General features: G+C 40.5%; 1 protein-coding gene and 1 long non-coding RNA gene across 3 annotated transcripts in view; both read right to left on the minus strand.

The window, feature by feature from the left end:
• Positions 1-1936: 1936 nt before the first annotated feature.
• On the minus strand, positions 1937-14689 carry LOC106936737 (uncharacterized). Its single transcript, XR_001422201.1, has 3 exons — positions 14678-14689; positions 13735-13741; positions 1937-2453 (listed from the first exon to the last, which is right to left on the minus strand). It is a non-coding gene; the product is annotated as an uncharacterized LOC106936737 (long non-coding RNA).
• A 1222-nt stretch (positions 14690-15911) lies between these two features.
• Positions 15912-24087, minus strand: part of pdgfba (platelet-derived growth factor beta polypeptide a) — a 25252-nt gene continuing 17076 nt past the window's right edge. For both annotated transcript variants that reach the window (XM_015017938.1, XM_015017932.1), the window contains exons 5-7: positions 20747-21860; positions 17233-17371; positions 15912-16870 (exon numbers count right to left, since the gene is read on the minus strand). In XM_015017938.1, coding sequence (XP_014873424.1) covers positions 17241-17371; positions 20747-21860 — 1245 coding nt within the window. In that variant the 3' untranslated portion in view covers positions 15912-16870; positions 17233-17240. The remainder of the gene's footprint in view (positions 16871-17232; positions 17372-20746; positions 21861-24087) is intronic.

A 24087-nucleotide genomic window follows, 5' to 3' on the forward strand; every position in this document is an offset into this window, starting at 1 on the left:
ACTTTAATTTGCACTTGATAATCTTGAGTTTAACCCCTTTTGTTTTGCATTAGTTGGGTTAAATTGTATTGTTTTGTGAAACCTTCTCTTGTAATAAATCATTTTACATTCCACTTGTTACTCTGGACACATTTTATGTTGCCGCCCCTGGACCTCTAGACCTTGGGGGCATAACGCAGCTGAATTTCTCTGGTAGAATTTCAAGATGGTTGTTTACAGGAATGTCCGGTAAGCTTCATAGCGTCAAACTGATGCATTACTTATATCTGGGCCAAACATTAGCGGCTGTGTAAAAAAAAAAAGGTTACACAGAAATCCACTGCCTCTCTATATTTGGTAAAACGGTAACAAAAAACTACATTTGTGTCACATTAATTACACAAAACAGTTACAAGTTAAGGAATAAACATTCACACTGCAGATCCTGATACTCAATTTGTGTTTTTTGGTGGTTATTCACATTTTAGTTAAGAATGCATTTAGCTCCACGGGTTGATTTGTTTTTTTGTGTTAACCAATTAAATCTGAGTACCCATACTGCCATGCTCCCAAGTGTGAATAAAAGTACATTTCTCATATTGAAACTTATTCATTAGGGCAGGATAGTCATATATGTTAAATAGTTTCAAATTTTTATTAAAACTACCTCTGGAGGATCTTCAAACATCGACGCTACAGCAAACAACCACAAGCTTTATCTGTGTCGACTGTGTGGGAGACATTTACAAAAGGAAAAGAAGTTGCTTTGTCTCTTTGCAAGAAATGTGAGCGATACAGTTCCTGTTTTCTACTGAAACAATTATTTTTTCTAACTTGAGTTTATATTAAGATTTCCCTTCTGACCTCCACATGGCTGTTTTTGTGGTGAAGTTTTCAGTGAGTGATAGATGACCTCACCCCTGCCACTGTTTCTTGAAATATGTGCATAGCTGCTTTTTTCTCTCTCTAACCAGCTCTTCATAATTGACCTTTTGTTTGTGTCTAGCCATCTGTACGACTGTGGCTCTTCAGTTTGAATGTTTGAGTCTTCTTGGGGGCGGGTGGGAGTGTGTGTGTGTGTGTGCTGTCCATTGTTTCCCGTCCTTCTACAGCCCTCCCTGGTTTTGGTTCCTTTGCTCGGGTAAGAAAAGCGCTGGAATTTGAAACATGCGATTTGAACTTCCTATGTTTTCCTCTGGTTGCTAAGGTAGCACTTCCTGTCAGTGGAGCTGTGAAACCTGTGTGGCAAAAATCTACTATGACAAAAACAGATGCACATGCATTGACATATAAACACAATGTGGTTTAAAGGAAAAAGCATCAGATAACAGTAAAGCAAACATGTAGATACTTCAGTGTAATTGAGGACAATGAAGTAATAACCATACAAATTTTATTTATCTAAGTGAAGCATTTAAAAACATGCAAATTCAATATCACTTCAGAAAACAAGATTTTGTGACCAGAGGATAACAAGATACCATATTTATTCAATCAATATGTTTTCTAACGTCGATCCATTTGAAAACATGGAATTCATGAATGCATCAAAACAATTCAGATTCAAGAATACTTTATTGATCCCAAACTGAAATTAAATGTTATCAACGGTTCTTTAAAGAGTTGCTGTAGATGCTATTGACTGCGGGCAGGAAGGATCTCCTGCAGCAGCCTGCATTACAGCAGGTGTGAAAAGGCTTGGACTGTGTGTCCAACCAGACCGCCTGGTCTGGTTGGACACACAGTCCTTCAGTCTGTGTCTGACTGAAGACACTGTGCTTATGTGACGTTCTCATGAAGAGGATGCTCAGGATTGTTCATAGTTTTCCTGATTTTGTGTGAAATCCTTCTTTTCACCATCATCGTCAGAGGTTCCACGGTCATTCCTGGAACAGAACCAGTCTTCTTTATCGGGTTGTTGAGCCTTTTTAGGTCGCTGCCTCTGGTGGTGCTGCCCCAACACATGATGTCAGAAGATATTACACTCAACAACAGAGTTATCAAATATGTAGCACCTTGTTGCAAACCTCGAAGGATCTTACCTTCTTCGAGAAGTACAGTTTGTTCTGTCCTGTCTTGTGGACGACTTCACTGTTGCATCTTCGGTCCAGATAAACACAGAGACGTGTATATCCATCAACCACCTCCACTTCTGCCCTCATGGAAATATGGTTTTATCTAATCTTGTTCATCTTGAAATCTACAGTCATCTCCTTTTATTTGTTCACTCTCAAGATGAAGTGACTGATCTCACTCCATGCCACAAAGCAGACCACCAGATCTCTCCACTGAGATTCTTGTTCATCGCTGATAAACACAACAACTGCAAAGTCATCTGAGTATTTCTGTAGATGACAGAAGTTGGACTTGTGCTGGAAGTCTGAAGTGTAGAGAGTGAAAAGGAATGGTGAGAGTACAGAGCCCTGTGGTGCTCCAGTGACCGCCTGGTCTGGTTGGACACACAGTCCTTCAGTCTGTTCGTGTGGTAGTCCTGGATCCAGGTGATTGTTGAGGCCTCCGCCTGCATCTTCTGGAGTTTCTCACAAAGCAGATTAGGCTGAATTGTGTTAAATGGACTGGACCAGTCAAAGAACCTGATCCTCACTGTGCTGCCTGCTTTGTCCAGATGACAGTGGGTTTGTGGAAGCAGGTGTCTGATGACATCATCAACTCCAACTCCACGGCGATGAGCAAACTGCAGGGGGTCCTGATATGAGCTCCTCTGCTTCCTCAAGTGGGCCACCAGGAGTCGCTTCATGATGTGGGACGTCATGGCAACGGGTCTGTAGTCGATGACTGATCAGAGAGTTTTCTGTGTTACAAAGCAGGACGACTTCCACAACTCTGGGACCTTCTCTTGGTTGAAGAGGTGCTGCAGGCTTTACATGTTCATTTAAGTTCAGAAAGATGAACTTCAGCCATGATCTAATGTCACCAAAGATTCTTAAAACCCACTGTAATACGTGTATACATTTTAAAATATTTTCATAAAAACAATGACAAAAACTTCCAGTTTTTCTGTACAGATGAATGTAATATGACAGTGATTAGATTGCCTTTTATTGATTTGTACCAATGTTTGGAATGACTATTGCATGTTAGGAAAAAAACATTTATTCACAAGTATGTGAAATACAATTTCTTTCCCTCCACTTTATCACAATAAATGATGGAAAATGGATCCCTTTGTCTTCTTCCCTCGGGACCCTTTCTGTCTCCTTTTTGACAGTCACTGTAGGTTCATGACCCCCGACCCGACCACAATGGGGGGATTGAAGCATCGTCCTGCTGTCATTTTGTCGGACTCATCTTTCTCTCTCTCTCTGGCCCTGACAGCCTGTGACAGTACGGAGAGGGACACGGCACAATGTCGCATACAGACTCTTGTTCTTTGAGTCTTTGTCGTTGGCTCACAAAAATGGCTTTGTTGGCACGCAAGGAAACTTGCAGCGTGGAGGAGGTTGTGAGAGGTACTCGTCAATGACGGTACCCCGCTGGAAGAGGGCCTGTGCCCCGTCTTTGTTTGGGCCGACCATTGTTGAAACCGTTTTACATTTTGATGAGATAAACTGTGCATCTGACGCGTCCCGTTCAGGAGAAATGCTTGGTAAAGCACAACGCCACGGATGAATCTTGCAAAAAAGACATTGCATGCTTTTTTTGACTTCAATACCTGAATTCTGCTTCAGCAGCTGCTCCACTGCCTTTCAGGTACGGGTCAAGGTACATTACTAAAGTCACTGACTCGAGCTCCAGACTCACCGAAGGCCTATTTAAATGTAAATTAATAGATAAGGATGATTATTGATGCCAGAAAGATCCAAAAGATCCGTTACTTATGCAGTTGCTTTAAAAAAAACTGAAGAAGTTGGTTTTGGGCTCCTGTTTTTTTTCCAAACTGAAATCTGAAAAGTTTCATCAATGCTCCAGTTGATACATTAATAATCCTGCATATTGTTATTAGATACTTGTATTGTTATTCTTGCCACACGCGATGGCTTATTTCTGTTACCTTAGGGCAAAAAGGGTAAAAAATAAATAAATCTGACTTGAAGCCAGCTGTCATAAATCAAATTTGTAACTTCTGTTTTGAACCAACCACATGCTTTAGCCCAATTAATGTTTGTACATGCTTGTGCATTTCCTCGTGTGATAAACGGCACACCTCCTCTCCGAGTTTCCACTCACTGCTCTGATCTCATGCGGCTGATATGCACAGTCACACGTCTAAACGCCGCGTAGACATTCCTGTCGGGAAACGTTACGCTGGGATCTGGAAAACGAAAAGTCTCAAATGTGAAGTTATTGGAAATACGGTGCACACATTGTTCTCTGTGTTGGGGTTATTGTCTTCTCTGTTGTTGTTTTTTTGTTTGTTTTTTTCAGGTTAAAGTTTAAGTCGAGGTGCTGAATCGGCACCAAGCAAGCAGTGGTTTAAGTAAAGAGAGAAGTTGACCCGCGGTGAAAGTGGAACACCACACGCAGAGGAGGCGGCGTGACAGGGCAACATGCGTGGCATAATAACCAACGGGCTTGGACAGACGGATTACAGAGTGACACAGAGTGCAGGGGAGAGACCAGGGTGATTAGAGAGAGAGAGTGTTTAGGTGGAGCTGACAGCAGAACCAAAGAGTGCATGATGACAATCTGAGAAGGTAAACAACAGATGGTCACAGAAATATTCAAGTAAAGTTTTGGAATTGCTCCGAACCAGGAGACGATGAACGTGAAAATCCTTTTCTGTTCTCAGAATTTCAGATGTGATGTCATTAAAAAGCCCCTCTTAAGCCAACCTGCCCTGGTGAGAGAGAGAGTTTTAGGTTGACCGTTTGGTTTTTGGAACCTCGCGTGAAACTTGCATGATATGTGAATGTTGGATACGGTCAGTGGTGCCACTTTCACCTCACAGCTGGTCCTTCTGACTCTCTGCTGCAGCAGCAACTCCACCGGTGGTATAATGTCGTCACTTTCCTAAAATAATGACCAAAAAATTAATAATTGCCAATTCTTTCTTTCCAAACTATGTTTTAGGCAAAACAATTAAAAATCACTTTTGGTTAAAAAAAAAAAAAAAATGACTAGGAAGGTGACGATACGCAACAACATCACATCTCCAGGATTAGAAGGAGAGGCACAACCAGAGGTCGCGCTGATGATTTTGTTGTCCGTCATTTTGACTGACAGCATCCAAAAAAAAACAAAACAAAAAAAAAAATCTGTCATATTCTCTTTTTACCTGTCAAATTCTAAATGAAACTAACATAGCTGGTCAAATTAATTTACCAGATTAATTTGCAGGATTGACCACAACTGGACACTAAAACATGAGGAAGTTTATTAGGCCAAAAAAACAGTAACAATGTAATAATTCAAGAAATCCAACATTTATCTTTGGTACATTTTGTAGTTGAATTTGTAGTTTTTTAAATCTACAAATTCATGAGTTCAGCACTCATCGGCAAAAGTAAAATAAAATCATCTGAAGCAATCAGAAGATGGTTTCCTTTCAATTCATGAAAACATAACTTGTGGGCAAAATCATTCATGAAATCATGTCATTTATTTATTTGTTTACAACGTATTATTTTTGGTTTATAGTAAAATTAGCTACAGATGAGGTGGAATTTCTTATCTTTTCAGCTTTTCCATGTCATTTGTTTCATCAGTGCATGTGAAGAGTGAAATGTTTGAAGTGGGGCGTCAAATTTTGTGTGGAAAAACATAAAATGATTGACGTTAGTTCAACTTCCCAAATGCACCTTTGAATAATGATGAAATCTGATAAATTTCTAAGAAATGTGCGAATAAGAATAATTCATTTTTTTTCTAAATCACAGACTTCTGCAAAACAAAAAAAAAAAGTCACCGTATTCTGAGGATGTACGCATGTTGCAACATGGATGTTGCGTTATGCCACATCCCTCGTGAAACCAGAGTCGAATATAGTTCTGGTCAGTCCTGGCGTTCCGCTTTCAGTGTTACTTTCTTCATCTTTGCATGAGGAAACATGCAGAGCAGCATGAGGAGAGGAGTCTGACTGGAAGAAGGGAATACAGGAAGAGAGAGAGAGAGAGAAAATTAGATTTTAAAGCTTTGTGAAAAAGAACAAAGAAGCATGAACTTCTTGTTTCACTTCTGTGTATCTAAAATGGAAATCTGGAAGCAAACGAACGCCTGGTTACTGTAACCACAACTCCCAAAACAAATAATGTGACTCTAAAAATAAAAATGTGATTCCTCTGATTTATTGGCTGCTCCACGTTTCCAACTTTTCCTATGAGAAGATTTTAAAAAATGTTTAAAAAAAAAAAAAAAGGGCAACTGATTTCAAATCAGTTATGGGCAAATCTAAATGTGTCCAAAACCTCAGACTTTTTTTTTCTTTTTCTTTTTGCTAGAAAGAAGGTTCAAGTTTTTATCATGGACTACATAACGACTTCTAGATTAAAACAACATTTACCACCTTGAATAATTTTTAAATTAACTAATGTTTTCTGTATGTTACTTTTAGCTGTACATTGAAATCTGTTATAAATGATAGATCATGAATGCTGTTCATTTTGTTGACTACAGAAGAAAATCGACAATCTGCCTCTTTGGCTGAATCTGATGTATTCACAATGACTGATATACATTATTCCCTTTATGAAGCAACTCAAATTCACTAATTCCTGATGTCGGTGCTGCGCAGACGCTGTTGGGACACGGTGGTGACACAAAGGGCGACAGATAACCGCTGTTGATGATTTTCTCCCATGAGCGTAAACATGACTCGAGCTCCTATCAAGATCATAACAGGAAGCGGTGCAGGAGGATGTGCAGAAGTATTGAATGCTGAGCTATTGTGCAACACAGTCTTGCTCCATGTTTGTCATCACTTGACTGACAACCCGAGCTCTTTGTTTTCAAAGCTTTTTGTACTTATTTGGAGAAATTAGGGGAGAATTTTGTTTTGATTTTTGAGCATTTTTGGAAAATGAGATCATTTGGACAGAGCCCTGACTGTCTCACACAATGGATTATTGAACAATTTGGATGGAGGCTCTGGCTGGAATTGGCCTGGTGGCTCATTAGTGACATGAACTGTTTCACAGAAATTAATTACGAAAACTTGATTTTCTAACTCTAATCTTAACTGTGCAGAAATTAAGCTCAACATGTAAAACCTACACAGTCATTCAAAGCTTTACATTATATAATTTTTTGTTGCAAATATATATATATATATATTTCAGAATAAGTGGGCATAGAGATTCAAAATTTTTTTAGAAAATTATTTTCCAGTTTAGACATTTTTAAGACGTATCAGAGATGGTGTGGTGTTCTGAAGTTGCACAACTAAGCTGCCAGTTTAGCAGCGGACTGGGAAACCCCCCTGAACTTTTCCAAGTGCTAAAAATGTCTGAATTTTGCTTGTTGCGTAAACATCTGAATAGAACAGTCTCGGCTTTGTCATCCATCAACCGTCTTTTTTTTTTTTACAATAATCATAAACTCGATGTGCTACAAAAAGTTACCATGCCTGCTGTAGACTTGTTTACTTTAAGTTCACCTTAAGGCTTCTAATGACCTTTTAACATAGGTGAACAAAAGGACAACAAATGTTTTGTGGAAAAGCACTTTAACAACAACACTTCAAAGTAGAAAGTAAAAGACATACTTGTGTTAAAAAATTGCTTTAAAACCTGTTAGCTGTATAGTGTTTTACTAGCCTGGCCACTGCCTAGTTATAAAATTCTGCTCGATTCTCATCTCCCCTCAGTCCTCTGTTGGGGGTTTCTCCCATTGATCTGGATTATTCTGGTACAATTTCAAGCAGGCCAATCAGCGAGCAGAACAAGTTGTGAAAGATGACGCTGGTTTTCTGCACTGTTTTAGAAAGAATCGCAGTCGGCCTGCAGTTTAAACAGTGGATGAAGTAAACAAAGCCATGTTGGCCATGCCTCTAAATATTGAATTAACATTAATCGATTCATCCAGCTTCCTCTTCACAGTGATTATGGTTGTTTACAGCACAGGCAGTTTCCAGTAAAGTTCATAGAGTCGAACTGGTGCATAGCAAACATCACAGCCAAGCGCTAGCATTTGGGTAAAATGTAAAACTTCAAGAGTCCACGACTCCAGCAAGCAATTATTTATCAATACCTCAGAGTCTAGACTCCGGTTACGAAGCAAAACATAGAACAAGAGGCTTTTTTTTTCTTTTTTTACCAGTTTCTACCTAAATGTTCATTTAAAAAAAAAAAAAAAAAAATCAGCTTCTGGTGTCTTTGGTTTGAATTTTGGATCTCTAGGTCAGGATCTGCAGCAGATGTAACCAGTAATCCGGGTAAATACCACAAGGTTTTCTGGAAGATTCTTGGGCGTACATGGAGGAGACTGAAACAGAGTTCTTGAGTACAACACGAAGTCAACAGGAGTAAGTAGAGCTAATAGGACTGGACCCAAACATCTCTCCTGCTTATTCTGAATAAATACCTGGTTGCATGACTGTTTGTAGCCAAATTACAGGTTTCATGTGAGATGTTTCTATAGAACTACGAAACCATTTCTATAGAAGTGTTGTCACTAGGTAGTTGCATGACAGCCGGACCAACGCAAAGAGAGCTGCTTTTTCTGCCTCGACATGCCAACATTGGTTTCAGTTTATCAGTTAGATGAATAGCTAATTGAAAATTACGTATCAACAAGCAAACAAACTTGGCAACGCAATTAAATTAGGAATCATCAAAGCAAAATCTCAAAGAACTCTCTTCAGCACTGGAAAGCAACACCAAGGCTAACTCTGCTTTCACTTCTGCTTTGAGAGTTGCTTTTGTTTGAGAGACGTGCTAATGGCATGTCTAAGAAGAGCTTAGGTTGGACCTTTTTTTCTTTTCGTTGGAAGACTAGCTGACTCGTCTTTATGTGGAAAACTCACCGGTTCAGCAAGTTGACTGCAGATGTTTTATTGCCGCTAATTGTTCCAAATTGTTTTGAAACGATGAATAATGGAGAACACTTGGCAGCAGATCGTAGTACGTTCCTTTTCTAGATTTATTTTTGTTTTCTTACTCTATTTTGAGCCAAAATGACAACAGAATGATGCTCCGCACGCTCTGTTGGGGTCTATTATAGTTCAAGTTGCCAGTGTGTCGATTCTTTACATCATAGCTAAACATTAATTTAGAATAATATTCTCATTAATGCCTTGACCTGTGACTCACAATAAGCACTTAGAGTCTTGAATAACACTTTGAACAACTGTTTACCAGCTGAATTGATCGATTTACAAAGTCATCAACATCTTAACATGTCACTTTTGGCATTATCTTTAACTTAAAAACTCAAATCTTGATTGTGGATTGTAACAGGATTAAACCGTTTTGAGTTGTTAATGGCCGACTAGAACTGTTCTGTCTGCTTTTTGTGATCTTGGTCTTGCTTTAGAGTGTGAATCAATGTTTCAGAGAAACGCCTTCAAGGTTCTCCACAGAGCCAAAGCTTTGGTTCTCACAAGCTGATCGTAGAAGCAACAATCAAACTTCTTTAGTTTGTTTTTTTAGGTTGGTTTAAGTCAACAAGGCCTTTATATTGATGAAGATTTATTAGTTCTACTGGCAGATTATTTCACCTGGAACATGGGAAAAATGTCTTTTAGGTGAAACAATCTGCCAGTGGAACCAATACTTTTTAAAGTCAATATTAAGGAATTTACTTGAAACAAGTTCTTATGTCATGCTGAAAAGTTAAGCTTGTTTTTGTCTTATTTCAGTTGTAGATATTCGATCTAGAAATTAGGCCAAAAATACTTGGTAACATTTGGTGTTTTTTGAAGTGTTTTGTTGTGATTTTCATGTGTTCAAACTGTCGATGTAAACACTTCACATTTGATAATGGTCCGCACCTAGAAGTATAAAAAAACTTTATATCCCAACGCCAGAACACGATCATCCTCAGGTGGAGGGTTAGGGTTTGAGCCCAACCTGTCCTAACTTTTTAGCTTTGCTTGCTTCATTTATATAAAATGCAGTTCTACACTGGAGTGTGTCATGATCTGGTGGTTTGGTGGTGAGGTAGGACGCAGGCAGACCCAGGTTGAAGTGATGAATAATGGTTTTAATGATGAAATAATCCAAAAGAACAGAATCCAAACAGGTTGCACAGGGAGCAACGGGGAAGACAGAGATGCACACACGACGAGGATCCGACAAGAGACAAAGACAACAGGTGGGACTAAATACACTGGGAGGGTAATCACAGAAACGAAACACAGCTGGGAACAATCAACAAGGACGACTGAGACTCACAGGGGAACAGGCTAATAAACACAGAAAAACCTCAGAATAATTACACAGAAAACATAGATCACCACAGAGTGGGAAGATTCTCCACTTAGTTCAAAGTAGTACTGAGGTTTGTGAAAAGAAAGAGCAGCTGTGATTGTGATTTGTGACTCAATCAAAATCTACAGCAATGATTAGAGAGTTGGCTCCCATTCTGGCCTCATATTTGTAGATACATGTTCATCATAGTGGAAAACGCTCACATGGACGTTCATGTGAGCACTCTAACACATAGTGACCCCAGGACAAACGATGGGTGGGGTGTCTGAGACACGTGGAGCCTCAACACCCCGACAGCCAACGGCACAGAGACCAAACTACCAGTCCAGCCCATACAAACCCACCATCACCACACGACAACACTATTGTGGCCGAGGCGGAGTGTGTTTGTGTGTGTGCGGGCGTTCACTCGGGCGGGGCCGGTCATCTGGGTTTCCTCCAGAGAGCGAAACAAATGGTTTTAGGGAGATTCACTTCCCCATCGGGACAGACGGATAATATTGACAAAGTCTGTCACAATAAGAAGCAGACCGAGCCAGAAATGTGCAAACTGCTGGGCAGAGAATGGAAATCTCTCGGCACACTAAATCTAATTTCGGCTAGTGTGATTTTTGTTTTTTCTCTTTTTGTTCTTTTTAATCATCTAAACAAATTCAACTTGAAATGCATCATTCAGACTCACATCATGGACAAACTCCCATCCAGATCACTGTTTTTACAAATACTTTATCTCTGCTGATACCTGGACTCCTCAAACAATAAATCTTCTTCATATGTTTGTTTATTTTTTTTAAATCATTTTTGTTGAATTTCATGGGCCAAATAAGTGCTGGTTAATCCTTTAGGATTTATTGGTTCTTTAAAGCTCCATAACGCCCCATAAATGGGATTTGGGGATTTTCTTTAAAACCTCAGGGAACGCAGAATGCCAGAAGGATGAAACTAGCATAATATCTTTTAGCTTTTCCAGTGAAGCAATTTATTAACTTACTGTTCTTAACTTTGTTTTTATTCAGCAGAGTGCTTTGACCTTTACTGGGCTTATGCAGACAGCTTTGGACCAACCTCAAGGGAATGAATCAAATTTGTTTAAAGAGAGCTGAGTAATCATAAGCCAGTATCTTTCTGGAAAGTAGCAGAAGTGGTAAAACCAGGGGAACTTTTCTTTAAGTGAATTGCAGTCAGTTGGCTTTATGTTTTTGCGTTGACAATATTGCTAAATCAAGACTTGACCAACAGACGTAAACAGTGGACACTATCTGCTTCCATCCATCCATCCATCCATCCATCCATCCATCCATCCATCCGTCCGTCCGTCCGTCCACCCGTCCGTCCGTCCGTCCGTCCGTCTGTCCATCCCTGGTTAATGGTTTTGTTATGGTGACACAGCTGTTCAGTCCCAGTCCCTCAAATTCCCATCACATTTTTAATACTGTATTGGACTGACCTTCACCTGCTTTTTAAAACTTGGTCTAACAAAACACTCCTCATGGCTTGGTGGGAGTTTAAAACAGGCGGCTCACCAACAATATACTGTGAGTTTAATCAGTTACTTTACTAATCATTTAAAAATCTCTGGGCTAGGACATCCCCAGTACCCTGGGAAAAAAAACAGAAACATACCTTTAACAATATGATTTTTGGGAAAAAGATCCCAGGGTGAATGTCAGCTGCAGGAGCTCTTGTGAGTGGAATTCGCCTGGTTTTCCTATCCATGTGTTTTCCTCTCACACTCCAAAAATATGCTGTTAACTGGCTTCCTGTGAGTCTATTTTGATGCCTTTGACCCTGAACAAGACAAAGCAGGGTACATTTGTTACAAATGTCTATTCATTCATTTGCCTTACTGTTCTTGCTGTGAACTAGCTAAGAGGTGGGGTACACTCTGGACCGATCACAAGTCCACCATGCATCAACTCACACTTACACCAGACTAACAATCAGTTCACATGGCAAGATTTTAAAATTCTCAACCAGCTGTCAAAACCTCAGAGACCCCACACTCTGAATAGATTTGGTCCTATAGTGTGTGGTGACCAGCCACACATGAACGCATTTCCCTCATCAACATTCAAAATCTCAAAACAGAGAAATCTCACAAAACCTCTTCAGACAAACATGAGTAAACAAACATGGCAGCAGTTTGTGGACTATGTATCTTTTTTTTCTGATGAACAAAGACGTAGCCAACATCCTCCAGGATTCCGGTTTGCCGTTGCAGTCGCTTTGCCTTTGCCTTCGCCTTCGATGTATTTTGAATTTCCATCGCCTCACTTTCTGATTGTGGATCAAAAAGCTCAACCAAACAAGAACGGAACAGGCTGCGCTCTCATTTGTCTCCAAAATGAGTCTGTGCCTAATGGCCTAAGCGACATACAAATACCTTTAACAGTATGATTTTTGGGATAAAGATCCCAGGGTGAAATTCAACTGCAGAAGCCCTTGTGAGGTCGGGAACAACACACACCCAGTTATATCAAGCCAACATTATCCAATTCATTTTTTTAGATCAGAGTGGTCCTGAAGTCCTTCGGAGCAGACCGGATCACTCTTAGTACCCACCACACACAACAGGAATATCTAATCGGGGCATCCTTAAGTTTGTTGGACAGAAGAAATCACTAAAAATCATCATTATAAAAATCTTGCCGTGTGAACCAGGCATAAAAGACACAAGTTACCCTAACAAGCATGTTTTATTCAAAGAAAGGGAGAACCGTGAAGTCTTCACTCAAAGTACAATGAGGCCCAAGCCAAGATTAAAAGTCCTGGATATTGTTTCTAACAACTGCTTGTCCTGGCAGGTGAAACATCTGTGATAGGTGAGAAGTTGAATGGGTGTACAGATATCGCAAAACTCTGTTTACCTCAAGAACCTTATGTAATCGCTCCCCACTATCATAGGGTTAACTTCACAAAAAAATGTGAACGCAAACACATAGTGGTGAGCAAGAAAGTTGTGTTCCCCCATGTCGACCTCTGTGCACATAACCATCCGTATGTTGATCGGCTAAAGCTGTGCCAAGCTGCTGTGACCTCTCTGAAAAGCGTGTGTACTCATCTTCTCGGGCGAGTGTAAAATGTATGAAGACCCGCCGAGCTGTTGACACAAAACACCATGGTGCGACCCCGGAGGGTGCCACCGACCCTGAGTGGCTGCCAGCTACCAGCTCATTAAGCTACCGGCGTGGGGGAACGTCGTGCCAAAAGACACTCTCTCCATTTGGTTCACAACACCGTGAACACAATCACACACACTTGTCAGAGGAACACCACAGGGGTGGCAGGCGGCCATGTTCGCATGCCCACCATGTGCATGTGCAACCACTCTCGTAAACCATCATAATGCTTTGGGAGCATAACATTTGTGTGGCCTCTGTGACCTGGCTGAACTTTGGCTCACCCTCATTGGTTCATCAGACCACAAAACCTCACACCTACTCTACAGACAACCGGACCAGATCGGGGGGTGGGTTATGATTTATTGGAGGAGAGGCCTATAAGGAAGAGAAATCTGTAAGAAGCTGCAAAGATGCACAAAAAATTGTGTTTAAAAAAAATACAGCAAATAACAAAATCACAAGGTGATAGCAGTTTTGTTCCAATATCTTTTCAACAAGACAAGATGTTCTTCAAACCGTCCTGTGAGTACAGGAGTCTTATCAGCTGAAGTTGTCAGATTTGTCACGCAGGGGCTTAAACCGAACCTCGAGTCAAGAACAATAACCTCTGCACGTGATGCTGAGCCTGCTGAACCACTAAACCAGTTGGCACCCACTTATTTGTTCAATTATTACTTTATGTCTTTTGTCTTCCTGTACAATGCTTTTTGATAGTGTGAAACATGGATTATATTTACATTTCTTTGTCCCACTAATATGTGATCCTCAGTCTTTGATCCTTCATGGTTTAGTCAGTCCTTGCTGGATTCATCTGCTGCTCACCATCCAGGTGTTGTTGTCTTTTATTCCTTGAGGGATTTTAGGTGCAGGATGCATATTTTTTATTTTGATATTAAAGTTTTCCGCTTCAATATCTCCTGCCTGCATTCATCCATCTATACATTATCTTCCACCAGAACTTTCTACTCCCCAGTGAGGACATGTCTGGGTCAAGGACACATCCTAACCAGATGCCCAAGTCAGCTGGGTCCTCTCAATGCAGATGACGTATCAATATTTTTTTATCAATCTTCTGTTTCCTCCCTTGTTTGCAAACTTGGGGCAGGACTTGTCATCAAACTGGAGAAGGAACTTTAACCTTTTCCAGCTCAAGACCTTAGTCCCAGATTTGGAGGTGTTTATTTAGGTCCTGACCTCTTCACATTTGGCTGCGGATGACTGCAGATCACAAGCTGATGAAGCTGACAAAACACTGTGATCTGTGAAAGGCAGAGACACAATCCTGAGCCCTCCAGAATGAATCCCTCTACACCTCGACTGTGCATAGAAATTCTGACCCTACAGATTATTAACAGCTTCCATGTCAAAGGGCCGCTTGGCAAAGTCCAAGTCTCACCATAACATGCATGCCTGACTTACAGCCTGCAAAGCAAACCAAACTCTGAAACTAGTCATACACAGGAACCTAAAGGCGCGTATCAAGGGGCTTGGTGCTCCAGAATCACCTCTCACCGAATTTCCAGAGGGACAAAGTCAAACATCTTTTCCAAGTCCGCAAAACACATTTAAACTGGTTGGGCAAACTCCCATGCACCTCCAGTACCCTACATCCTACTGGCAGTGTTTACATGCTAGTCTCTATATGTGCTAGTGATAGCCCTGATGATAATGTTTGCCTTACAGCTAAAATAAGCATTTTAGCTTATTTTTGATATGTTATCTACATCTAGCATTGTAAATGGAGTGAGTCAATGTAGGCCCACATGCTAGTAATGCCCCAGAGAATTTAAGCTAACCTTATAATTTTAGCTAATTTTAGTTTACACACTAATGCATACTGAGTTGAGTAAGTCACTGGTAGTCAAACATGCTAGAGATGCCCCACATGCTACTGGCAGAACGTAAGCTAACTTTTGCATTTTTTGCTCATTTTCAGCATTAGATCACCTGATATGGGTCCCACCAATACACACATGTTGGTAGACCCCTTTCTTCAGAAAATTTCTAGTTTAAAAATATTTTCTAAGAGCAGAACAGGCTAGTAAAACTAGCTCATGTGAGAAACGCTTAACTATTGCTTCTAAAATAATTACCCCTGCCCCCATCTTTTCTAGTTGTGTGTGGATTTGGTCTCTCTCATCATTCCTGTCATGTTCCCTCTCAGGACTCTTAGTATGCTCTCACCCTTTCTGCCATTCATCACGTTGTCATTCCTGAGCCGACAGCCTCCCTCCCTTGTCCTTCTTTCAAACATTCGATACTCCTCTGTTGACATGTCTGTCCATCAGTACCTATAGCAACCAGAAACTCTGCTGACCGCTGCTTTGCTTCGTGTGACGGTGCTACATGACTTGCAGTCATAGAGCAAAGATTAGCAGGTGATTCTAATGTGCAACGGGCAGCTTAACACGCGCACACAAACTGCATGGTGATGTGCATGGCTTTTCTTCAGCTGCCCAAACACCCACCAAAGATATCACTGCAATTTTTCTTGATCATTTTTTATTATAATTTTTTATGAAAAATAACATTCATTACAGTACAACCAAATATTACATGTCTGTGGCAATAATTACACTTGAGAACCAAACGACTTCATATCCTCCTCTTCAATAAGTTAAGAAATACTTTTTTTTTCTCTTTCACCAGGAAATAATTTTCTTAATAGCTTTTTTTTTCTTACAATGTAGCAGTTTTCTATATAACTGATTCACAACAGTCTCTAAAAGCCATGTCTTTAAGACTTGTGGATATCTATAGCATTTTGTTAAAGCAGGCATTTAGTTGTTGTTCTGTTTATTGTGTTAGACAGCAGTAATGATTGAGCAGGTTACTGATATTTTCCTGTACAATTAGCTACAGTACATAGTAGACTCTAAAGTCGGCGTAGTATGATCAGTGTGTTACTACTCCAGTGTTACATTATGTTAGACTCAAACATTTCAGGATAACAGTATTTTTTTTCTGGCACTGAGGCCAAGGCTGTAGGCTACAGTTTCCAGTCTTCCCAGTGTAGAAATCCAGTTCTCCTGGTCAGTTCACTTTTTTCTTTTTATTTCAAACTTCACTTTTAGCCCCAAATCAGCAATTCAGTATCCATCTTGGCTAAATGAAGCAACTTGTTGAAAGTAGCCAGTCAATGGCTGCCTCTTGTCCTGGTTCCTGAAGCGCTGTACAGATAAATCCTCATTTAGTTCATCCATTTGTGCTTTTCAGATGACACAAGTTGAGATCCAGTGTTTAGTGTGTCAAAGCCTCTCTGATTTGAGGAGTTCACGAGATTGCACTTGTTAAATCCAGACTAACGGATACTTCGTAGCATCTCCAGAGCTGGAAAGGTGACTTTCTGCCAAGCCGAGTACGTAAAAGAAGCAGGTCTGAACGTCCCGCCTCCAGGAAACGCATCACTCGTCTCCACAATCTTTGATTCTGCAGAGCCGCTTCCTGTTGGAGAAAGAGCAAAACTTCAAACATGCTATTTAAAAAAAAAGGTCCACCTTTTGATTTAATTCAGATTTATAATTGGGAACTATAAGTACCAGCATTCAGAATGTGTTCCCCGTCCTTCTTATTCATCATTTATTAGCATCTTATATAGCGTAGCTAGCACTACTAAAACAGAAGTCTCCGTGATTTCTAGAAAATGTAGACCCTTCCCTTAATTATGTAATTTTCAAAATGCTATCAACATTTTGTATACAGAAAACGTCGGCTCTCTGCTTACGCAACCGAGGGTTTGAGAGCAAAACAAACTTTACTGAACAAAACGTTCTCCTTCATGCCTGTAGGTTTCTCCATGTCCTTACCTTCATCTCTACATGATCATAGCCCTCATAGCAGCTTTGCTGATGCGTTTGCGGTGTTTCCTTTTTCTACGGCGAGGAGAAGCGGGTCGGAACGGTACGTGACGAGCTGCCGTCGACGCGGGTACCACAGTGGACAACGCTGGAGGAGAAGACGCACAGAACAAAAAAAGACAAGATTAGGCAAATTGGGATGGTAATGGAAGAGGGTTGGTTGGTTTGGTTCATGTTGAACCATTTTTATGTTGGCTTGACCTTGTGTTAAAGCTGCTAAAAAGAATCCAGCAAATCTTTTTTTTTTTTTTTCTACTTTAATGTTAAGAGTCCATATGATTTTTATTTAAAATGTTTTGGGATTTTAAAGTGGCTCCCAGAGGCCACGGGAAGAGAAATGCGCCCAATCACACAGACGTACCTAAAAGGATTTTGGACCAGACTCAGTTGGAGTATCTTTGTCTGACCAAAGCGTATGGTTCCAGTTCAAGTCCCAGTACAACTTAACAAATCTTCCATGTTTCCACATGTCATAGTAAAACAAGAGTTTCTGACATGGCTTCCAAACAAGCTGTAGGCCTGTTATGAGTGTTATGACCTAAATTTACTACTTTTTGCCATGAACATTTGAAAATGTCTACCTCCTTGATGTCCCCTCTTTACTACTTTAATGGCTTGTATTGATTCAAGCATTCATTCTCTTCCAGCCCAGTGGCCAATTGCTAATAGAAATTGACGGACGTCGGTCGGACATGTTGGCACAAAAGTAAATTTTTATGACGTTTGTGTCCTCTGTGTCGCACAGAAACCTGCTCGGCAGGGAACGGTGTTCATACTGAATTGTTTCATATGCGACACCAAGCTGGGAAGGTCGACCGTCGTCGCCATCTTGTGGATGAAATGTTGCAGAATATTGAAGAGCGTCAGATGGAAGATGTTAGAAAATATAGAAAGTTGTAGAATGCATCATAGAGAGAATAAAGTGGAAGGAAAAAGCTCAGACACTGAGCAAGGTTGAGGCTTGAGACATAGCAGCTGAAATTTTGGGAAATGAAGGAATTTGTCATGAGAAGTTTTTACTCCTGACTATTAAATCTCAATGGTCAGTGCAGGGGGAAACCAAATGGCTCACAGGTACACAGCCTACGCCTGACTTTGTGAGAGCCACATTAGTTTTTAATGTGATATATTTTTTATCCCCACTGAGAAAAGGGACTCAAATTATTAAGGGCTAATGTTTTCCAAAACCTTTCTTGTGAAATTATTCGAATAAAAAAAAGGAAGTATTTATTTTAAGGCGTATTAAGTGGTTAACGGACTGAATTTATTTAGGGATTTTTCCAGTTGCACCGATCAATCAAAGCACGACACCAGAGCCACTTTCACCCATTCGCACACACACACACACGCACGCACGCACAGGAAAACACCGATAAACAGATCAGTAAGCCACTTGAGTTAAGTGAATTGCCCTAGGGCACATCAAAATCTGACAGGAGAAAAACTGGAACCAAACCTACAACTTTCAGATCACAAGACAACTTTTCCCACTGAGTCACAGTCGCCCGCCTGCTTTTACCAAGTGGGTTGATAAAGATGCAGGGTGGTGCAATCGGGCAACCATAAGCACAGAAACACACATTCATGGCAGGTTTTCAGTTAAAGAGAGCAGTAGCTAGCACAAACCTGAACGACAGGTTGGTTTAAGGGAAGCGACAGGAAGGATAAACACTGGGTTTGGAATTTGACCAACTGTGCCCCGAAGGGACCTGAACTCGGTTCATCAGAGACTGCTGCTACACAAATGTCTGAGCTCACGCTTCGACTGCAGAACACAGAACAAGTGAGGACAAATAGCTGGACACGTAGGTGTGCTGCTGTTTATTTTGGCATGTACAGATTGCTATTTCCTTCCAGATAAACATACTTAGTCACTCATGAGTTACACACTAAGATTGTAATCTTTGTTCTTCACATGTACAATGGCTGTGGAGAATAGGGGCAGATAATCTTCAGTATTTTTCACTGTTATGCCAGGCGATCTGATTGGGCAACACTGGCTGGAGTCATCATGTTCCTTTGGTGCTCAGACTTTTAGCTTCAGCTACTTTCTGTTTTGGTCATTTCTTTATTTGTTCTCTTATATCTTGTCATTCTAGTTTATTTCTTGTGTCACTTATTGGGTTTGAACTAGTAATTGTCATAATAAATGTAATATATTTAAGTTATTAAATGTGGCCATACATTGATACACATTCCCTAATCTGAATTCATCAGCTTACATTGGACAATACTTGTATGATACGTTTAAAAAAAACAAAACGTGAGAGTAATAAATGTGTATTTAATTGTAACTTGACGCGTTCAATAAAATAAATTTTAAAAAAAGCAGTCATATCACAACCGAAATAGTAAAAAAGTTAAACAGTCGGTAACCACCAGTGTGAAGCAGAGGCAATGGGCTAAAGATGCCAAGTGAAAATAATGACTATAAAACAGCAAAGCTGAGCCTAAATTTAAGTTCTGGCTTCATGATTTTTCTTTTCTTCAGCTGTTCAGTGAGTTTTGCAGGTGGACCAGTGAAATCACTGGACAGAGCAGAGTTTGGGCTTTCAGTAGAAAGGTTTATTGAGTTAAAATGTTGCTGTGTGTGTTTCCGTGTTTGGGGCCTATTTACTTTTTTTTTTCCGTTTAGCTGTTTAGTGTCCAAACTGGATGTTGTGCATGGATTTTGATCGATTTTGTTGGCTTTTGTTGTGAACATTCACATGCAGTAAGATTTTCATTTGCAATAATAACGTTGTATCTTTTCTGGGATGGCAGATGAACTCTGATCGCCTGTTGCTTTTGCTTTACTTCACATTCAGTTTGTTGTTGTCGGTGAAAATCAAAAGGCGTCACGTTTTTCTATTTTTGACAAAAACTAGAGTCTTGATCTGGCTTTGACCCGGTTTGTTGAGGCCCTACAGAACGAGACCGGGACGTAACGTCCGCAACCAAGCGCAAAACACGCCATTGCAAAATGAGAAAACGCAAATGGTTGTAATACACTGCAATATAAACTGGTCAAAATGCTACTTTTGCATTATTATAACTATTTTTAGGAATTTTGTGTCAAAGCCAAGCTGTACCCACGTATATGATTAAGTATATCTTAACTCTGGAAGGTCATAGAAAAACCTTAAAAAAAAAAAAAATCAACCTCATATACGAGTTTGTAGGAGTATCTGCAATAAAAATATATTTTAATATTTTTTTGTAAGGTTTTATAAAAATCTAATAGATAATATATTTTGCATTTTGTACAAGTTTACATATGTGCTGTAGACATTAGTAACATTTCAGGACTGAACGGTTCAGTCTCTACGTTTGAGCAAAACAAACTGAAGAAAAGTCTACATTTGTAGATTTGTTTGTGTGTGAAATAAAGATGTAATTTTACAACACTGAGTCTTACAGCTGGTAATGTGATGCAGCATTCAAACTGTTATAATCCAACAGATGTACTTTGTATAAGAATTACCTGATTTAAATGTCGTTGGTTTTGGTCTTTGGTGAGGATGCAGCAGAGGGTCTTTGTCCGGCTCACTCTGTACCATCTCCAGCAGCTTCTTCCGTCTCTCCTCTTCTGTTAAATGGTCTGCCCCCCCACTTGATTTAGAGTCATTTTCCTTCTCCTGATTGGCTGCCTCTGCCCGATCCGAGTCACCGCTAACTGCGGACCCGCTTTCTTCCCTCTTGGTCCCGTCTTTTGGACCGTCTCCTTTGCTCTCCACCTGTTTGTGATGAGTGACCTCTCCATTCGTTTGGCTCGTCACCGAGTCTTTTTGATTTACAGTTGTGAAAGAAGTGGGATTTTGTCCCGTCGTGGGCACCGGGGTTATGCTGGCGGGGGGGGAAGCGCTGTCCGACTGGGGAGCGTGAAGCAGATATTGCGTCCTCATCTCCTGGTCCTCATGTCCTCTGGGGTTGTATTGTTGCGAGAGGTGAGGGTGTTGATGTTGATGATGATGAGGATGATGATGCTCCTGCCTCTGCTGGTGCTTTAACAGCTCCTGCTGTCGCCGTTCGTGGTCGGGATGGCGCACCTCCCCGCCGGTCTCCTCGCGGCTCCTGTCAAAGCCGCTCCCGTGTCCGACTTGCTGCGGACTTTCCAGAACGCTGTGCTCTGCCCTCGCCTCAGACGGCCAGGTCCCGACTGAGCCGAGAAACCCGGCCGTCGTTAGTCGGGTCTGCGCGTATGTGGGGGCTTGATGCACTCGGGGCTGCGTCCAGCGCACCAGTTGAGTGTAGCTGCCCTGCTGCCATTGCCTTGCCAACGGATCTTGCTTGTGCGGAAGGTGGTGGTGCTGGTTGTGCTTGAGGTCGTCGTGGCGGTGGAGGTCCGCCTTGGAGGTGGGAGTCTTTGGTGGAAGCGGGTGGGGGTTGTGGGGTGGGAAAAGAGGAAGGGAGGATGCAGGGTGTCTTTGTGGGGGAGGTGGAAGAGGGTTTGGTTGAGAAGCGAAGACAGTCGATGAAGAAGACGATGACGATGTCGAGGGAGGAGTCGCCTGCAGCCGGCAGCTCACGTGATCTACTACTGGGATGATGACGTCTTCATTGAAACGTCTCTGGGTCCTGTACACAATCTTTGTTACCTGAGAAAGACAGATGAACGACCAAATAAGAAAACTGTTTGTGTTCGATAAAGGCATGATGGTGCATCCAATAGAAATTGTAAGCTTTCAGCTTTCTAAACCTGTTGCATACATATCAGTTCAATTGATGTTTGACATGAAGAATAATCAATCAATCACAAATGAGCAACTGAATACATTTAGGCAGCTGTATGTGGTGAAGACAGCTTGCCAAGTTCCAAAACAAGCATCAAAATAGGGACAGAATGGGATTTAACCAACTTTCTCGTTGTGAGGATGGATGGTCTGAGAATTGAACATGAAGACATTGTATCCACTCTACACATCCAGGTTACTGGGGTGTCATGGATTTTTTTCTTTGCATCCCTTAGACCAGGGGTGCCCAAAGTCGGCATCCTGCATGTTTTAGTTCTCTCCCTGGTGGTAGTAACAACCTCCTCAGCAAATCAAGGTTCCTCTTCAAATGAGCCATCATTTGATCCAGGTGTGTTAAACCAAGGAGAGACCTAAAACATGCCCTTAAACCCCTACACCCCTGCCTTAGACCTCTTAAGACTAAGTGGGCCTTGTTTAAATGCCACAGCCTACAAGACGATTGTGCTCTATCCCTTTATGACCTTTATTTACCCCTCTGATGGCAACTTTCAGTATGCTGCAAAACTTGAATCTTCTCACATCGGTTTGTTGTGCGTGATGTTTTTGGGCTAAATGTTTGCCTGTTTGTTACTCCAGCAGCCTCCACAGTCAGTCTCAACACTGCTGCAATTAATGGATATGATAGAAAGGGAGATTCACATCACCATAACAGCAACTGCATGATGCTATGACAACCACACGGACCAAAAACTAAGGAATGTGTCCAACGCCTTTTTTTTAATAAAAAAATAAATTGATAAATTGGCCAGTGAGTGTAACAATCCATATTTAATGTTGTTGATTTTCTAGTATTGACATCTGATTCCATAGTTTTAAGTGGCTGCCTGTCAGGACCTGTTTGCTCACAAAGTGAAGCTGAGATTCCTGTTTGTAAAAATTCCTGTCTGTAAATTGATTCAAACGGTTCATGCAAGCTATCATTAATCATTCAAACAATATAATAAAAACACCACATAGCTTTCATCAGCTTTATATATCTACCTATTAATCTGGCTTCCATTATAACACGTCGATACAGAAATGTATCAGTCTGCTTACAAATTCACAAAATAAACAAAAACCTAATGGTAATTTGTGCAGGGTGATTTATAAGAACTTGATTAGAACTTGAAATGTTCTGCTAGAATAACCGTAAATATGTTGTGACTTCAACATTTAATATGTGGGAATATGAATTGATCCAAAAATCAAAGTGATAACTTGGGGGAGGGGGACGGTTGTTTTGTTGCATTTCAAGCAGCTTTTAGATACAATTCAATCATTTCTTCTTAAATGAAAAGGTTTGTGTGGTTCATTATTTATAAAGCATTAAATCAATTAAAAAGTGCTTTTCTCTGTCCACATTATGCAATCTGCTGCTCTGAATGAACTAATTTCCAGTAAAATGTCATTACTGCAGTGAGATCCAGAACCATTTCCCAACAAAGACCAGTAAACATTTGGATGTTGCTTAGCAACTGCTCCTAAGAAACAGTTCAGATAGCAACCTCAATGTAAAAAAACGGAGCTGTTTTATTCATTTATTTTGTCCGAGTTAGACATGTATTTTTTTTAATGGACTTGGTTTGAATTTCTTTGATTTATAGATAAAATATTTATTTGACTTGAGAATTTGTGAAGCAAAAAGTTTAAGGAGTTTGTCGGAGTTTAGTCTCGCTTGGTTTTGTTTTGCATAAACTGCTTTAACCTAATATGTATGATCATTTTTAGTATCATTCATGTAACAGTTTAGCTGAGGCCAATCAAAGCTCTTGCTTGTATCCAAAAACTTGGCGAATGCAGCATATCTTGATCCTGATTAAGTAAGGACACGATGAAATCTGATCTCATAAGATCTTGTGACATTAAGCCCAACAATAGTTCTGCTGCCAGCTCAAATAAGTAATTCATAAAAGTGTGCACCAGTCTTGTGAACCCAGAGCAAGCAGCTGTTGTGAGACGATGTCGCGACTTTGTTTAAGGCAACTTTTTACAATCCAAGAAAGCAATCAAGAAAGTAGTTCTTGGGTAATGGAAAAGCATGTATCTTAGTGTTTAGTTCGATGTAGGTACTATATATATATATATATAT

The sequence above is a fragment of the Poecilia latipinna genome, unplaced genomic scaffold (genome assembly GCF_001443285.1).
Source record: "Poecilia latipinna isolate Pla-1442-1.1 unplaced genomic scaffold, P_latipinna-1.0 Scaffold77, whole genome shotgun sequence".
NCBI lineage: Eukaryota > Metazoa > Chordata > Actinopteri > Cyprinodontiformes > Poeciliidae > Poecilia > Poecilia latipinna.